Consider the following 18069-nt stretch of genomic DNA (forward strand, 5'->3'; position numbering starts at 1 on the left):
AATTTAATCATTTATAATGTATCACATTGTATAAAATATAAAATAAGCAATGAAAAAATACAATAAATTACTAAAAATTAGAAACTGTTATTTACAATAAAATTTATTTCTCTATATTGCTTAATTATGCAAATATAAATATTTTCGTTAATATATAAATAAATATTGTTATGATTTACACATAGTTCTTAATAAATATTATTCATAAGTTAGATATCTCTACTGAAGTACAAACAATACTATAACATTTTCAAAATATACTGTACATAGTCATGCACATATTTACACTATAAAATATATTTTGAATTTTTGTACTAAATAAGATGTTTAATTAAAATTTATAGTCCAGTAATTTGGTTTACATTATTTTTCGAGCTGCCTTGTAAATAGTAATACTATACATTTATAAAGTTATAAGTTAACTCATGAGTAAACTTATGATTTTTTGAGTGTCAAAAGTCTTTACTTAATTTTAGAACTTTTAGATAATGTCCACTTTATATTGATATAGCTGTAGCTCTAACAGCTGCACTTAATAGAGGATTTGGGTCTGGTTCTTCTGTTAAAATATTAACTTTTACCCATTCTCTTCGTTTATTACTCTGTCTCAATGCATCAATAACTGCTTGTACATATAAACCATCTTCAAAAGATGATGCAGAAAATACTGGTTCTTTTATCCAACCCTTTTTATCTTCAACAGATTGGAAAGCTTCTCTTAGTGCAGTGATCATTTTTCTTAATCCTTTGATATATGGTCTTGGAATAGAGTCAGCAATGGGAAATGATATATCTTGTAAATCATCTGTATCATGATATAATATTTCTTCTTGTCCATTACGACAACCATGCAAATCTCCACCACGTGCAAGAAGATGATTACCACCTCCACATATTAATACTTCTTGAGAAAGCTGCCCTTGTAAATGATTACTCAATGTTGCTGTTACCAATGTGCCACCACTTAATTCCATTTGGAAACTGCAGAAATCTGGTGATGTAACGTGTCTAATTCCATTTATATGTTTTGTAGTTTGCGTGAAAGTCCGGACTACAGCATGTACTCTTGAAGCACGTTGACCAATTAAATGAAAAATTAGATCGATTACATGACTTCCAACTAAGGCTAAAATTCCTCCTCCCATTGTATCATCACACAACCAATCGTATCCTATAATTAGAAAGAAAACTATATTTGACAAATATTTTAATAATTTGATGTACAAAATATAATATTCTAACCATTGTGTAATAAACTGCCCATATGTACTCTAACTTCTATTACATTTACAGGACCATTTAAATATCCTTCTTCTAAAGCTTTCTTCATGTGAACAAATGCTGGTAAAAATCTTAAACTATGATTAACAATACTTATTAAAGAAGGATAATATTGTGCAGCTCGCACCATTTTTAATGATTCGCTTTGACTTAAACCTGCAGGTTTATCACACACGACATGTTTTCCTATCCCTAATGCCTTTACCGCAATTTGTGCATGTAAGCTAGGAGAGCACATGATAAAAATTAAATCAACATCCTTCCTGAGGAGTACATCGTCAATTCGACTAGTATGAAATGGTATTTCAAGATCTGTTGCAACTTCTGACACTTCTGCCAGTGTACGTCCCCATATAGCTTCAATTCTAAAGCCTTTCTCTCTTAGAAAGGGAATAATTACTCTAACAATACTTCCTGTACCAAAGACTCCAATCCCAGGTAATGTCATGCTGTATTTTTAATCTCCTCTGTATGTCTTTCTAACTTAAATTTTATTAAATAGTAATAACAACAATATTTAATGGTCTCAACTGTAATTTTAAAGTAGCTTTGTTAACCTTTTGAGGTGTTATTTCTTGATAATATCTTTTTTATTTCTCAATTTAGCATATACAAGAAATTTGACAACCATTACAACAAAATGCAAACACACATCACACTATATGTTTCGTACTTTAAGGTTGGTATTTCATGTACCTATGTTCAATTTACAAATTTATTGTTAAAAAAATGTTATCTAGATGAGAGCGAAAATACAAATTGCATTACTGTAAATGATAGATGTAATCGTTCGGTATTAAATTATTAAAAAAAATTCACTTGTATAGTTACATACAGTACAGTTGTTGTATAGTTACATATAATTACATAGCAAACAAATATTTATAACATTGTTCAATTTTATTAGATACAATGATATCGTCACTGTTTAACCCGCGATCATATATACAGGCTCGGATATTCACTAGAGGAAAGCGTTTGCCAAGTGAAGCCAAAAAGGATCAACATGGCGACAGATGTAGGAAGCATTTCGCACATGTGTGACACAGTGCATGATGGCATACTGACATATACCTGTCCCTCAATTTACGCGGCACTTTTATATGCGAGTCTCTTTTTTATGCGGTAGATTTTATTACTTTATTTATTTATTATTGCTTAGTCTGTGCCTTTCGGCTTTGGACGAGCTTTCGGTTTTACATCTCGTCTCTAGATTTTATGTATGATTCAATATCTTTTCTTTTGTACTGACTTTATTTACGCAATTTTTATTCGTGTAACACAAATCCTAGATGGAACGGATACTCTGTGTAAATTGGACAAGTGCATCATACATATGTGTGTCAACACATGTGCATAGATAGGTCATATCACCACTGACGAGGTATAGACGTTATTGATTTGGTACAATAGTGATTTTAATTGGAACCAATGGAACTAAATTTTCCTATAAAATTACAAAGAAGGTATAGGATAGCCTATACAAAAGTCCTCGAGAATGTGCAAACTCGAGCGTGCGTCAATTGATACTTTGTGTTTTATATGACATGCGTGACCCGTGGTAAAGATATTAGCCATCCATGACTACGATTCATGACAGAAATGAAAAGGGAGATGGTAAAATGAACATAGGAGAAATTCAGCCAAAAATACGCTCCACAAATTACCGCCGAACTATACGCACAGTTTTTTCTCCTGCATTTGGTAAGAGAAACATGCCTGTGCACTGATACCTTACTGATCAGTCCTTTAGCAGATCCTGGACGAAATAAATATGTCGGAGATGAAAGGACACCGGAGCTTTCCCTCTGGAACTTCGGGAAAATCCGTAAGATTGTAATTAAAGCTTACAGTTGAAACTAAACAATTTGCCGTCATTCTGCCCAATTGTACTTGTTGGCGATTAGTTGGGCTCAAGGCGACCATCAGCCGCCGAACGTAGCCGCGGTCAACGGGACGGGCGCTTCATCTAACAAAGGTATGGAGCAATAGTATGACCCTCATTAAAGGAAATACCCATAGAGGTATCTGACAGTAAAACATGCCAATGGTTCCTTCGGACAATGAATACCTGATGTTGAGGCACGTACACAGCACAAATCCAGTCCGATAGATGGAGCTGCCGTGTAACATTTGTTCATGTGCATTTGTATCTTGTAACAATCTAGTCGTGTACGGACGAAGTCAAGAGGAGTAACAATCATTGTATTCCTAAATTGAATAATCATTTAGTTCTTCAGTTTATTGAGGAATTAGAGTAATTGAAACTTGTTACTGTACATTTTATAAATATAATACTTTCGTCAAATTCACGAAATATAAACGTATTGTGTAAATACAATTTTATTTATTTCACAATACAGTACTTAATTCTTGATATAACAATCCCATCAAAAAAGAAATCATGTCTACAAATATGTCACATACAGAAAAAGAATTAGATTTAAGTAATGCTGGAAGAGGCGTGTGGCTTGTCAAAGTACCTAAATACATAGCAAATAAATGGGAGAAAGCACCTGGCAATATAGAAGTTGGCAAATTAAAGATAACTAAGTATGTTTCCAGTAATAGTATTTCAAAATCTCACTTTCAAAATATGTTAAATCTTGTATGTCTTATTAGAAATCCTGGTCAGAAAGCAGAAGTATCACTTAGATTGTCAGAAGCAGTGTTAGCTTTAAAAGAACCTGGAGAAGAAGAAATTCCAAAACAGCATAGATTAGATGTTACAACAGTAACGAAACAAATGTTAGGTGTATTCTCTCATGTTACACGTAAGTTATTGCAAAGAATTATTTGAGATTTGAGAATTGTATATCAATGTGGTTGATAAATTCATATTTTTTACAGCTTCAAGTAGTTCAGATTCTATAGTTCCTGAAACTGAAAAACTCTATATGGAAGGAAGGATTGTACAAAAATTAGAATGTCGTCCATATGGTAAAAACATCTTAAAATATTTCAAATACTTTAAGCTCTGTATAATTTACACATTTATGCGTATTATTTTTAGCTGATAATTGTTACATGAAATTAAAATTACAAAGTATTAAAAGAGCTTCTGTACCACAAAGACAAGTTCAGCAATTAGATAGGGTAGTTCAGAATTTCAAACCTGTTTCTGATCACAAGCACAACGTAAGTACTTTAATGAAGCATTTAAAGTGTATTTGTATATGTATTATGTAAATAATCTTTGTTATCAATCATTTTATAGATTGAATATGCAGAGAAGAAGAAGGCAGAAGGTAAAAAGATGAGAGATGATAAAGATGCAGTATTGGACATGTTGTTTGCTGCATTTGAAAAACATCAATATTATAATATAAGAGATCTTGTAAAGATTACAAGGCAACCAATAGTAAATATTTTTTTAATAATATTATATGAATATATTAATATATATTTATGGATAACAATATCAATATTAATTATTTATTCATTTATTTTATTCTATTAGGTGTATTTAAAGGAAATATTGAATGAAGTTTGTAATTATAATCTAAAGAACCCTCACAGAAATATGTGGGAGTTAAAACCAGAATACCGGCATTATAAAGAGGAAGAGAAATTCGAAGGCAGTCAAAAAAAAGCTGATGAATCAGATGACGATTGAAGTTAAAAGTATTTAAAGTATTAGAATAAAATTTAAAATAAAGTATTTTACACTACTTGACATCTGAGGCTGTGCGAAATTAACAATGTTTGAACACATTTTTTTAGATGTATATTTACACTGTCTTTATTCCATTGTATCAATATATACATATTTGAGACTATATATAAAATTGTTCGTTTATTTTTTTAATGTAAATGGTCGAAAATTGAATGAACCATGTTTTAATAAATATTACAATTTTTTTATTACAATAGGAGAAAATTGTAAATTTATAGAGTGTATATTTATACTTTATATAAGAAGAATGCATTACATTATTTAAATAGGTAATTGTTACAAGATTTATAAATATTTCTAAAATTGTACATAAAAGACAACATATTGTATACGAACATTAAAATACTTAAAAAATAATATAGTTAATTATTATCACTTCATTTATGATAAGTACAAACAAATATTTTTTTCCATAAATAAGGCATTATACAATGATAATTATTAAATGTTGATTTCACTGATGGTTTAGTTGTTTAAATGTGTGTATTTTACATAGTATACAAGCAAAACAAACTTATGTATGTAATAAGAATAAGAAAATACTAGTTGACATAAACTGACTAGAGTTGATTGCACATAGCCTTCTGTTATTGGAATGGATAGTATAGTTATATTTACTACATTGTCGTAAATAATGCAATTATAAAATATGTGCTTTAAAATAAAAAAATAATATTTAGCTACGTTACTGTATAAATTGGTATACCTTTCTTCAATTCGAAAAAAGTGAGGTAACAATTTTCTTTATCTATAAAAATAGTACTTAATACGAAAAATATCACTTAATAGTTAAAATGCATTATAATACATATCATGGCAGGAATTATAAATAATAAATGCTTCCAATAAAGATGTCCCTAGTTTTATGCATTCATAGTATAGTAATGAAAGCATCATATTCAGACATTAACTCTATTTTCTAGCATTTAATATAAACTATGAAATGCTTTACTCTGAAAAACACATTTCTATTAAGAAGAATGATATTGAGAACAATGTTCAATAATTTTTTAAATCTTTCAACTGCTCATAACTATCGATAAAATTTGAAGATCAACAGTTTTAGTTTTCAACTAAGAAGCATCCAAAAGTGCATTAATACTTTGTGCGTGCAAATTTATCATTTCCTTTCATCACATTTCTTTCTAAGTATCCGATAATTCTTTAAACATTAACGAAGGCTTGAAACATCAACATTGGATGACATCCACATAAAACTTTAATTCCAATTTTTTCATCCGCTGGAATAAATACAACTGAACCCCGATAAAGAATCTTCGACGGTGAAATTTCACCCTTTCCATTTATGATTATTAAAACGCTCACTGTACTTCTTGGAATTATATTATACGAAGCTCTTCCAAGAGGAATCTAAAAAAATAATACTTTTTACACATTTAGTAATTGATGGATAATCTTGTATAGAGGGACTTACTGTTATTTTAGCAACAGCAAAATCTACTACAGGTGGACGAAATACTTCGGTACATTCGTCCTCTCGAGAAGGTTGAAATCTTTTTGCAGAAATTGGTTCACAAATATATCTTAACATATCAACTAATGTTGGCACATCTTTTAGTTTAGGAGTCAATCCTGCACGCACCACATTATCAGAGCATGCCATACATTCCACACAATCTATAAATATGGTTTCAAATTATGTTTATGCAAATCATCTTAAATTTTAAAGATAACATAATATAAAACATAATGTAGAATGCTGACCACCAGAAAGATATGCATGTGGTTCATTTGGTCCAAGATATATAGCCTCACCAGGCTGCATAGTTATAAAATTAAAAAAATAAATGCCAAAACATCCTACATCTCCTGGATAATCTGAATACAGTCTTTCCAGTAAACTAGCATGTAAAGTTTGTCTTAATGATTCATCTAAAGGAAATCACCATTTTTATTTATGAATAAGTAATTATAAATATTTTAAATAACAAAAATTACCCAAATTGGATAGTCTGTCAAGTAATTTTCTAAGTTGCAATGCAATTAATCCAGGATCACAGGTCATGAGACTATGAAAACATGTTTTCAAAGATTTTGTATTGTCTGCTTCACCTGTTGTCATAAATTTAAGTACTTTATCTTCTCCTATTACAGCACGTAATTCGGGTAAAATTTTTAAAAATTCTTGTATCTCCCTGATTGGACGGAAGCCACAAAGAGCCTCAAAAGGCGTTAATGCTATTGCAAGTTCTGGTTTATGATTTGCATCTTTGTAAATAGTGGGATATTGTTGATTCAGTTTTCTTGCTTTTTCCTGTATTGAAATATGATATTTAACATTGAGTAATTGTATATGTACTTATATAGTATATGCTAGTATAATAATACTTATATATGTACATGTATATACCTTATCTGGATGTGCTTGGATAGATAATGCTTTATTCACAGATAACACTTTAAAAAGAAATGGCAAATGATGACCAAATACTTTTTGAGCATCATTTCCTAACACATTAGTATTCTGTTTTATGTATTCTTCCAAAGATATATTCAAATCTTTCATATATGAAGGACCATTGGGATGAGTACCTATCCACAGTTCAGCATATGGTCTCTTTTCATCCAGTACAAAATCTGAATTAGAAGATTTTATTAAGGTTGCAACAATACTGTCAATACCATATCTTCCCCAGTCGTAAGTTTGTACTTTACATTTGAGCTCCATTCCAAAGATATTTCTGAAACATAAAACAGAAATTCATTGTCTATAGCTTTTATAAAAACACTTTCATACATCCTACACATTATATTAAATTTGTTACACATAGTACATTAATAAAAAATATTGTCAAGTAAAAATTCTTTTTCTTTTTCCAATTTATGTTTCTTTAATACTATTATTACATATTTTTTCTGTTAAAATATGTAATAATATTGTATTTTAGACGAAAGCATATGTTTATAACTCCACGTAGCATTACATAGAAACAATAGAGCGCGGACAACGTCAAAACGTCAATTATTTGACACCATCTGTACAAACTAAGCCTGATAAAAAAGGTGACACGTAAATACAATATTACCACTTCTTTTGATAAGTGTTGTTCACACTTTAATCGCGAGCAGAACGAGCTTTTCCCACTCTGCCCTGGTCGTCAGGGGAACCGAGACGCTAATCTCGCATGTCCAGTGCGAATCTTCCGCAAATTTTATGTTTAAACTGCAAAATTAAAGATATAAACGATTACTTTTATAATAGACATATAGAAAGATTCATTAGAAATAGTCTAATAAGATGTATATATGATTAAAAATAGCTTATGATAAACAGATAAAATTATTATTAAAAAATTGCATATAAGTGCAAAATTTATAAAAGAAAAAACCGCGGGATTTGCCCCTCTATTATAAGTGTATACAAAATGTAATAGTATTAACTCGTATGTATATTTATTTATAGAGAAGATTCAAGTCATATGAGGAATCCCACTCGCGATAACATTTGATACTTGATAATACCTGCAATATTTCATTTGCGTTTCTCTGTTATCATATTTACTGAAAAATACTCATTGCAATTTTCTTTTTGTTACGTTATGTCTGTATTGATTACATTGTTCTCTTAAAGTAAAATATTTTCTATTGAAATATATTTTCTTTCGGATTTTTAAAGTTGTAGTTAGTTTATTAATATAATTATATAATTAATTTATTAATAAAATAAATTAAACTGTTTATGATTATTCATTACATTTTAAATAAAGATACGAAGGTTCATAACTATAGAGAGTGCATTTGTAAGGCTGTTATAATGTTCACAAATAACTAATTTAATAAAATAAAACAAAGAAAGTGTGAATCGAGTTAGCAATTGTTAATCATAATAATAATAAATAATTCTATGGTTTTGCAGATTAAAATTTATCTAGTCTAATTCGCTATATTTCTATTATATTTTTCTGATATTTTTCCTATAATTATATTATGTATCTATATACTTTTTTAATCTTTTACTGCAAAACATATATGAATTACACATATTACCAGATTTAATATTATACATGGAAATGAACATAAGGCAACAAAATATTATGCAATGGAAACACCACTCTATATAATTTATATTTCGTGATAGTTGGTAATCTGATTCAAGTGCGCTGTAAAATTTTCAACCTCAACCTCTTTCACGTATACCGTGTTCTGTGGCATTAAGCGTGCTGGGAAGGTAGTGCAAAAATATTTTAATATTTTATAATAATACATAAAAAATATACAGCAAAATTTCACTAAATGTATTTAAATATTTGTTTCAGCATTAGCTTTCATTAAATAGTAAATATGGTGGCACAAAAGAAACAGGTAAATATTTTCTCAATAGCACACGTGTACTATTCAATTTTCGAAGCACATGTTAAAATTATTTTTTATTTCAAAATATTAGTATAATTAAAATATAATATAATAACGCATAGGTATAAAAAGTAAATTTACTAGTTTGCTTTTATATCATTTTGATCCAACGAATTCTTCTTTAATATAGGCAAGCAATTTTTTAATAGTATTGATGTTTTATAGAGGTTATGATTCTATTAAATATATATTTGTCCCTATTTGTTAACAGAAGAAGTCCCAGGAGGGTATCAACTCCAGATTGGCACTGGTTATGAAATCAGGGAAATATGTCTTGGGTTATAAGCAGACCTTGAAGTCCCTTCGGCAAGGGAAAGCAAAATTGGTCATCATAGCGAATAATGCTGCACCTCTAAGGTGAGACTGAGATGTAGTACTCCTTCAATAATTACAGAGCAATATTGATTTATATGCTCATAGTGGGAGTCCTACGGAGTAGTCTCACATCTCTGCTTGTAAGTGCAGAGACATCCTATATCTATTTTAACTTAAAAATTATAAGTGTTTATTTTGTTTGTTTAACAGGAAATCAGAGATAGAGTACTATGCTATGTTGGCGAAGACAGGTGTGCATCACTATATAGGAAATAATATAGAATTAGGTACTGCATGTGGAAAATACTTCCGTGTATGTACTCTTTCTATTACTGACCCTGGAAATTCTGATATTATAAAATCTATGCCTACTGGTGAACAACCATAAATATATTTTTATTTAATAAAATTTTAATAAAAACATATATTGTATTTGTCCATTTTCATTTCCCTGCGCTTTAATTTCCATTATGATTGAAAATTGATGTTATTAAAGCTAATATTAAGAAACTTTTAAAATTTGGATTAAGAATTTTATTAATACGTGGATGTCATGCAATAGTATGTAAGTTCTGATTCTTGTAGATGTCACTAGTCTCAACCAGATGCTTGTAAGCATCATTTATATTTTATTCAAAAATTGTCATGCCGCTTTCTTATAATGAACACGTTAGTATTAAGTTATATTTTTTTAATAACCATTTTTTGGGTAGTTTACTGTGAAGAGCAATATTGTCCTATTGATAATCCGGAAGATTGTATTGAAAAAAAAGAGGATAATATTTATAAGAAAGGTATTTATGTATAGAATGTTTGATGAATTTTGTTTAATACCTTTTTCATCAATTTCTTCTTTTAATAGATTTAAATAAGCAATATATTAAGTATTATAATGCAATTGAAGAAGCACAAAAGAATTACAAAATTTGTAATAATACAAACAATGGCTGTTATAAAGATATTATTATAAATGATTTAAAACCTTTCAAGAAGAAAGGTATAAGTAAGGATTTAATAAATATTGCAAAAACCAGGTAGGTATGATAACTGTACATTACATAATAAATATTTTCTAAAATAAAGTTTATATTTTTTATAGAGGAACTGTTTATCAAATAATACAAGGAAAATTATATAGGCAAAAGGATTGTATGTTTCCTTCAAGATGTTCTGGAATAGAACATTTTCTTTTAAAACTTGCCCCTGGATTAACAGATATGGATTTAGTTATAAATGTAAGAGATTATCCTCAATCAAGTAAACATTTTGGAGGTCCATTACCTATTTTTTCGTTTAGTAAGGTAAACAAAATTTATTTTTTAAATCTATTTAGAACTTTTATATCTTATTAGTGAAAAATTTTGAGTGTTGTGAAATATATTTCTAGACTCCAGAATACTATGATATTACATATCCAGCATGGGCGTTTTGGGAAGGTGGACCTGCAATTTCTTTGTATCCTCGTGGTCTTGGAAGATGGGATGAACACCGTGTATCTTTAGATAAAGCTAGTAAAAACACATTGTGGGAGGAAAAAGAAAATAAAGCATTCTTTCGGGGTTCCAGAACAAGTTCAGAACGTGATAATTTAATATTATTAAGTCGCAAGAAACCAAACTTAGTAGATGCTCAATATACAAAAAATCAAGCATGGAAATCTAACGAAGTAATAATTTTTAACTTCTATCTTCATATAATTATATGAATAAAATAATTTTGTATGTCATTGTAGGATACATTATATGCAACTCCAGCTTCTGAAGTTTCTCTGGAAGCTCATTGTAAATACAAGTACTTATTCAATTATCGAGGTGTTGCAGCATCATTTAGACATAAACATTTATTTTTGTGTCGGTCCTTAGTATTTCATGTTGGAGATGAGTGGACTGAATTTTATTATAATGCAATGATACCTTGGATACACTATATTCCTGTTTCCAAGGATGCTAATCAAACAGTATTAGGGTATGTTGCTGTCTACTTTTCATTGCTAACAGTAACATCTTTTATATAATATTAATATTTTTATCTGCATTTACAGAGAATTAATACAGTTTGCAATAGATAATGACGAAACGTCAAAAAAGATTGCAGATCGAGGAAGAGATTTTATATGGAATAATTTAAAATTATCTGATGTCACACAATCTTGGAAAAACCTTCTTAAGAAATATTCAAAACTTTTAACATATAAAACTACCTTAGATAAAAGCTTAATTAAAGTGGAGGGGAAGGAAAGGTCTTAATAAAATTTTGTTTGATATATATTACTTTATATATTTTTTTATTAAAATTTCTATTCTTTGATGTAAAGTATTAACTAATAAAAATAATTTGGTAATGATCAGATATTTTATTAACTTTTTAAAATAAGCGTTAGTTAAAACAAACGTATGTTTTCTTTATTGATACTGTACAATGTCAGGACGTAGCACAATGTGGCAAGTTTCAATATGAATCATTTCGGTGCCCTGACAAAACATCCAATACGAACAAAGGCCTTGTACATTATATTGCATCAAATGTACGTTTCATTTGTGTAAATATATTAAACATTTAAATGTTTCAAATACAATCATAATATAAAATTTTTATACGTATTTCTTTGAAAAAGCAATTTATTTAACAAGTATTAAAAAACTGTACAAGGCGTTTTGTGCATTATTTCTCCTTAAATGCTAGGTCATTCTTAAGTACTTAATTATTTATTTGTAACAAAATTATGAAAACCTTTCTTAGAATGTAAAGAAACATGGTAATGTCTTAATTACTATAAAGATACACGTACACTATGATTTGTAAATACTGTTTATATTTTTATTGCAATATTTAATATCTTTTAAACTAATTTTTTCTAAATTTTAAGCTAAATATTTAACTAATATACACAGAATAGTTATGTGTTAAAAGGTATTTACAATACATAACGTACATGTATTTTATAAAGTGCATATACACACATTATACATAATTGCCTTTCATATCATTTTGGTTTTGAAGCACAATACAAATGATTATTCTTTTCAAAATAATAAAAATTGTTGTTTTCAAGATATTGCATTAAATCTCATATTCATAACATTATCATCTGGAATTAATATGTAACTATCATCAACATTATTTATTATAGTCCTATTACATAATAAAACAAAATACAGAAAGTTGTTTAGAGAAAATCTGTTACATAAGTGAAAAAAAAGAAAATTATAGGGATTGCTGTTAATTAATCAACAATAGTAACAACAAATTAATAGAAACTTATAAAAGAAAGATGCAATTTACTATAATATTTTCAGAACATTTTAAGGCACTTGTACGGAAGATAAATATTTTTTTGATACAGTCATTTAACATGAGTACTATAGATGTTTTCATAGCTTTCTTATTACACTTATTAATACAGCAAGTTACAAAGTCATTATTTTAAGGTTTTTAGATGTTTTCAGAATTCTTTGCGTTGTTTCCTTACATTCTGAGAAGTATATATTTACATTCTTATAGGAAATAATGAAAACTCTATAATACTCATAATACTGTCAGTGAAGAAACCAATCGACTGCTATCTTTATTTGCTATTTGTCATGTTACAGCATATCTCAGTTCTTTTTTAAACCTATATGTACTGCATGGACGCGCAAAATAAGTGCCTTCAACATTAATGTTTATACAAATCACGATGTACGAATAAAGAATAAATAGGCAGTGTAAAAGGTTTGATGACATAATATTGCATGTGACTTAAAATATTATGTATAAACATATGTTACATGTTGTTTTGTGTATTTTACATATATATAGCATGTCTTGTAAGATGCGTCGAAACGATCGATTAACAAAGTGTAAAATCTTATCACATCTTATAAAACATGCTGCGCAGAATACTTATTATCTAGAGTGAAGCAAACTTTTTTTAAACAACTATTGTAGATGCGCAACGTTGCTTCAATTGGAATGATTGTTCCATGAGAGATTAAAATACATAGTAACGAACAGAATCTCGCTTCAACACGTTCGTTGACCTAAAATGATTATCACCCACGATTCATGAGCGCCGATTAGCACAATGCCATTTTTTTGGCACAGTTTCCATTTTTCGTGTACGACACACTTTGAGTCTCACTTTCCCCATTTTAATGGTCCGTGTGATTAATTAACTATACTGGACTTCCCATCGTTGATGATCCCATTGCTTTATATGATCTTCAACAAATAAATCGTCCCTATCTTTTACGTAGTGGCAACAATTTTAGCGAAGATCATGGTCATCAAACTGAACGGAAGATACCACGATATCGACGTTGCCGTGGAAACGTTTCCCGCCGCAGAGTCCGCATCCTGATTGGAAGACGTGACTAGCTGTTCGTCCGTTTCGCCTGTCGAATTTTATAAAAATCGTAGAAGAGGATCTAATGCAAGCTAAGAGAATCATCGCTGATCGGATGGTTCACCGCATCGAACACGTTTTGCGCAGCTTTTTTTATTCGAAACAACAGAAGTCGAACGTAGGCTACGTAATTGCAGGCTGTTGTTGTTGTTTGGAACTTATAATATAAGGCGGCAATCGGCAATTTTCGGAACGGCTGTCCCTGCGCCTGTCTCGCAATCCCGATTTTACGATATTTTTCCCTTGAAAATTTGTTGTCCCATTTTGTTGCCTTCTAACCCGAGTTTACGACTCAACGAGAGATTCCTCGAACGAACAAGTTTTCATTCTCGTCCGTTCATTTTTTTCCGAACCCGCGCGATTCGGAGTGCAGATTGTTGTCTTCTGGAAAAGCGAGTTTTTCTCGGGTTAATGGGACTGTGACTGCTCGTCACCGTGCGTAAAACGCAATCCCCGTATTCGTTCGCCTCGAAATTTTTCAGCATCATATGCTGTCGAATAGCCAATTTCGACAGTGCATTTTCTATTTAGTAAGTTATCAATACATGAGATCGTTCATTGAGTCTCAAGATTTTTGTGCTTTTGGAAATTTATCCTTTTAAAAATTTGTATTTGAAAATTATGGTATACTATCATTCAGGATTAACATTGAGGGAATAAATTGTAATTTGCACTTTTTGTGTTAAACAAAAACTGTGCTTTAACAAAAATCGAAGGTGTTGGAGAAATTATTTAAAATGAAGAAACTCTGATAGCTGTAATAAATATAACTTAATTGAAAACAAATCTTGTAATGGAAAGCTACTCACTCTGCTAATTATAAATTTTGTAATATTTATTTTTACTTATATGAAGTAGTTATGCAATTTCCAAAAAAGGCAAATATAAATTTATCCAAAAAAGTTCATTAAAATTACTGATGCTATAACAGTATAAATTTATTTTACGTTACAGGATATTTATAAATATAGTAATATTTATAAAAAGTGAATGACTCTATCCTTTCATGCACAAAAATCTTTACGAATTAAGATAAATTAATTTTAAATTAATATTTACTTCTAATATATATATATATCTTCTTTGTTTCAATAATCTACTTTTTATATAGAATTTTAATCCTTCAAATTTCATTAAAAGAAGATAAGGAAATCTTACATTTCTTATTCTTAATCTTATCTTTTAGGAAAAAGTATACTATAAGAATAAACATTATAGAATGCAGAGCGTTAAATATAGCAACTTCCACATAGACTTTACCAAAAGAAATCAACCCGAAAATAAAAAATAAGGTTGGTGCAAAAGAAAACGAGAATACAACATGCCCTATACCAAATGATTTCGTGTAAAACAAAATTATTAGAACTAAAAGCACAATACTCGTGCAGATACTTGTGTACGTGTATAAGAGATCAACAAAAGAACGTGCATGTGTGGTGTGTATCTGTGTGTAGAAATACGGAAACAATTTCAAAGGAAAGAAGAAAAAAGTATAGGAAATGGAAATAAGGATTCTTTGGCGGGAGGGTAGATTCATTTCTTAGTCACAGAGAGGGAAAGGAGGAGATACTGTCCTACGATAGATTAAGTTCCAAACAACGTAACCATCCTCCGTATAGTTTTATCATGCACTTGTTTGTTTTAAACGCTTGCGCAGAGATTCGTGCTTTTATTATGCGTGCGTATTAACACACGTATATTCTTATGTGTTCGTGCTGTGATACATCCTTCGCGAAAAATTCGTGCATTATTATGATTGTATTATCATGCGACAAAGTGACTTAATTTCACAGGCCTGTCTACAGATGGAGCTCTTCACACTTTCTCTCACTTCGCGTTTAAAATTTCGCGCGTATACATTTCATGACAGCCATTATTATAGTAACAGAAATAAAACAGAAAGAGTGTTTTGGCGCCTAGAGTTGATGTTGACAGGCCTGATTTAAGAGTTCGGTGAGTACTATTTTATCCGTAAAATTGTTTAAAGCTGTTGAAAGCAACATTAATAAATCGTTTTGCATAGCTTTTCATGTGTCTAGAAGCAATTGAAAACGGCGTTACTTCTGTTTCAAATAGTAAAACTGCTAAAAATGTTAGTGAAACAAAAGATGTGCGGAGACAAAATATTCAATGAAAAAGAGAATGGCGTGAGTGTTAGGTAATATGATACACCAATTGATTCAAGTTTGAATTGGAATAAGAATGTACGAGATATAAAATAGGTAAAAGAAGAAGACATATAAAGAAAGAAGGTACTTGACTAAATAAGTAAAGTAGAATTAATATGCGGACAAATGCACTGACGTGAATAAGCAACAAAATAGTAATAGGAGAAAGAGAAATGTGACAAGTAGGGAAAGCTTAATATTGTAATATTTACTGTTTCCAGCAAACTGGGTCCGGTGACGGTGACAGACGATATTTCACGATATTTACTCCTTTTCCGGCATAAAGGTACTATTTTCTCTATTTCTTTTATTTGATGTTTTTAACGGGTATATAAAACCTCATTTTTATCCGCCTGGCTAGTAAATACTCTGGGCTTCGGAAAGCACGCGGATATAATTCACGAAATGATTTTCTTATATAACAATTTGTTTAAAGTTTGGGACTATAGGAAATGTATTCGTGCGTGGTTAAAACTTTAGGATGACTTCCGGTATCTTAATGAAGTTTATTAATTATTGAATTACATTTTTATTTGTTTGTTGTTTATTTAGAGGAAGTAATATTTAATCAATGTTGTTGTTTTACTCTGATGTTTAATGTAAATTTTATCAGATTTAATAAAATGTAATTGAATCTCGCGGGAATTTAAATAACTGTCAATTGTAGGGTTAACCCACAGTTTATAGAAGTCATCCTAAGTTTAAAGGAGTGAAACTAAATGATAATTTTGCACAGTGATAGAAATAAAATAATTTAATTTTTGATAATAAAAATTGAACTTCCTGATAATAAAAAGATGTTTGTCATAACAAAAACTGATTTTTTTTTTAAATTTAGGATCTACAGTATTTTACTACATTTTGGAAATAAATTTTAGTAGATTTGTGTTTTATAATTACTTTTTAATAAAATTACTGTTGCATTAATATTTATAAAAATCTTAAAGTAGCAATGTATATATTTCGTTATTGTTAAAACAATAACTAAAAAATGCTAGTATTTCTATCAGTGTGTAAATATGATTTAATGAAAAGTTAGTAAAAATGAATAATTTACGATGTATTAAAGCGATCTTACTTTTATTTGTTAGCAGACTAATCATATGTTGTATGTACCATGATGTCGCAGATCCAATGATATTTGGTTATACCAACTTGGATTATTATTCGATTTTAATGTTAGTACTACCACCATGAAATACCCAAATTAAAATGACCACCATATTCTTAAATATCATATTCATCGAAGAAGTTTGTGCAAATTTATGAACGTCGAAATATTCGTGTTCGCTTTTATCTATGTATCTATCGCTTATAATTTACATTTTAACCAATTGTCGTAATATTTATGGATAAGATCTGTGTATTTGAATTATAATTTGCGAATAAAATGAAAGAGTAAGTAACGAGTGTGACTTTAAATTGTAAGGCTATGGATTGAAACATAAGTTGCGAAATATTCTATGGTATGTTATATTATATTTTGATCTCTTGAATGGTGGAAGACCTCTATAAAAACTCAGCTGTTGAATAATGAATTATGTTATACTTTCGATAAAATATTTTTTCATTTTGAATTGTGAAACTGTGTTCGTTATACTTTATTGTATGCACAAATTTCTTCGATGATTAGAAGCCCTAAGTATGTAATAGCCAGGTGTTCGAGACACCAAACGCTGTATCCTCGTCTTTTCTGCTTTTATGTATTCACAGTTTAATTATCACAGCTTTAAGTCCATATATGGCAGTGATATAAGTTCGAAGTTTCAACTATCCACATCATAAATCTATTCATATCATCAACTATTTATAATTAAATATAAATAATTTTGGAAAAATATCAAACTATGATAACTGTAAATTGGATACAA

The 18069-nt window shown here is 29.5% G+C and overlaps 6 protein-coding genes across 15 annotated transcripts in view; 3 read left to right on the top strand and 3 right to left on the bottom strand.

The window, feature by feature from the left end:
* Nucleotides 1-162: 162 nt before the first annotated feature.
* On the bottom strand, nucleotides 163-2452 carry LOC100740716 (glucose-fructose oxidoreductase domain-containing protein 1). 3 transcript variants are annotated; one of them, XM_012388024.3, is made up of 3 exons: nucleotides 1839-2452; nucleotides 1243-1760; nucleotides 163-1171 (listed from the first exon to the last, which is right to left on the bottom strand). In XM_012388024.3, the coding sequence occupies exons 2-3, from the start codon at nucleotides 1727-1729 to the stop codon at nucleotides 498-500; spliced, it is 1161 nt and encodes a 386-aa protein (XP_012243447.1). In that variant the 5' UTR covers nucleotides 1730-1760; nucleotides 1839-2452; the 3' UTR covers nucleotides 163-497. The 3 variants fall into 3 exon arrangements, with proteins under 3 accessions (XP_012243447.1, XP_012243446.1, XP_024224783.1); XM_012388023.3 differs by having other exon boundaries at nucleotides 1243-1764; XM_024369015.2 differs by having other exon boundaries at nucleotides 1243-2452.
* Nucleotides 2453-3267: 815 nt separating this feature from the next.
* On the top strand, nucleotides 3268-5133 carry LOC100740836 (general transcription factor IIF subunit 2). 2 transcript variants are annotated; one of them, XM_012388022.3, is made up of 7 exons: nucleotides 3268-3834; nucleotides 3904-4055; nucleotides 4132-4221; nucleotides 4295-4419; nucleotides 4499-4642; nucleotides 4742-4905; nucleotides 5005-5133. In XM_012388022.3, exons 1-6 carry the CDS (start codon nucleotides 3686-3688, stop codon nucleotides 4895-4897), a joined length of 816 nt encoding a protein of 271 aa, XP_012243445.1. In that variant the 5' UTR covers nucleotides 3268-3685; the 3' UTR covers nucleotides 4898-4905; nucleotides 5005-5133. The 2 variants fall into 2 exon arrangements, with proteins under 2 accessions (XP_012243445.1, XP_003491146.1); XM_003491098.4 differs by having other exon boundaries at nucleotides 4742-5071.
* A 244-nt stretch (nucleotides 5134-5377) lies between these two features.
* LOC100740956 (mannose-6-phosphate isomerase) lies at nucleotides 5378-8406 on the bottom strand. 4 transcript variants are annotated; one of them, XM_033321833.1, is made up of 7 exons: nucleotides 8360-8406; nucleotides 8005-8141; nucleotides 7329-7659; nucleotides 6917-7232; nucleotides 6683-6850; nucleotides 6393-6595; nucleotides 5378-6328 (listed from the first exon to the last, which is right to left on the bottom strand). In XM_033321833.1, the coding sequence occupies exons 3-7, from the start codon at nucleotides 7644-7646 to the stop codon at nucleotides 6122-6124; spliced, it is 1212 nt and encodes a 403-aa protein (XP_033177724.1). In that variant the 5' UTR covers nucleotides 7647-7659; nucleotides 8005-8141; nucleotides 8360-8406; the 3' UTR covers nucleotides 5378-6121. The 4 variants fall into 4 exon arrangements, with proteins under 4 accessions (XP_033177724.1, XP_024224782.1, XP_012243443.1 ...); XM_024369014.2 differs by lacking the exon at nucleotides 8360-8406 and having other exon boundaries at nucleotides 5378-5912; nucleotides 6081-6328; nucleotides 8005-8308; XM_012388020.3 differs by lacking the exons at nucleotides 8005-8141; nucleotides 8360-8406 and adding an exon at nucleotides 7903-8004.
* A 609-nt stretch (nucleotides 8407-9015) lies between these two features.
* Nucleotides 9016-10075, top strand: LOC100741073 (60S ribosomal protein L30). Its single transcript, XM_003491100.4, has 4 exons — nucleotides 9016-9146; nucleotides 9235-9280; nucleotides 9543-9688; nucleotides 9857-10075. Exons 2-4 carry the CDS (start codon nucleotides 9260-9262, stop codon nucleotides 10032-10034), a joined length of 345 nt encoding a protein of 114 aa, XP_003491148.1. The 5' UTR covers nucleotides 9016-9146; nucleotides 9235-9259; the 3' UTR covers nucleotides 10035-10075.
* A 232-nt stretch (nucleotides 10076-10307) lies between these two features.
* On the top strand, nucleotides 10308-11986 carry LOC100741194 (O-glucosyltransferase rumi homolog). The gene is made up of 6 exons (XM_003491101.4): nucleotides 10308-10440; nucleotides 10509-10680; nucleotides 10746-10947; nucleotides 11034-11312; nucleotides 11379-11611; nucleotides 11688-11986. The coding sequence occupies exons 1-6, from the start codon at nucleotides 10308-10310 to the stop codon at nucleotides 11890-11892; spliced, it is 1224 nt and encodes a 407-aa protein (XP_003491149.1). The 3' UTR covers nucleotides 11893-11986.
* Nucleotides 11987-12247: 261 nt separating this feature from the next.
* LOC100741313 (matrix metalloproteinase-14) overlaps nucleotides 12248-18069 on the bottom strand; it is a 39670-nt gene continuing 33848 nt past the window's right edge. For 2 of the 4 annotated variants that reach the window (XM_012388015.3, XM_003491102.4), the window contains exon 10: nucleotides 12248-14019. In XM_012388015.3, coding sequence (XP_012243438.1) covers nucleotides 13874-14019 — 146 coding nt within the window. In that variant the 3' untranslated portion in view covers nucleotides 12248-13873. Of the gene's footprint in view, nucleotides 14415-18069 lie in introns of all 4 variants that reach the window. The other 2 variants (XM_012388014.3, XM_012388016.3) reach the window with 1 other exon arrangement.

Source organism: Bombus impatiens, unplaced genomic scaffold, assembly GCF_000188095.3.
Source record: "Bombus impatiens unplaced genomic scaffold, BIMP_2.2 scf_0506, whole genome shotgun sequence".
NCBI lineage: Eukaryota > Metazoa > Arthropoda > Insecta > Hymenoptera > Apidae > Bombus > Bombus impatiens.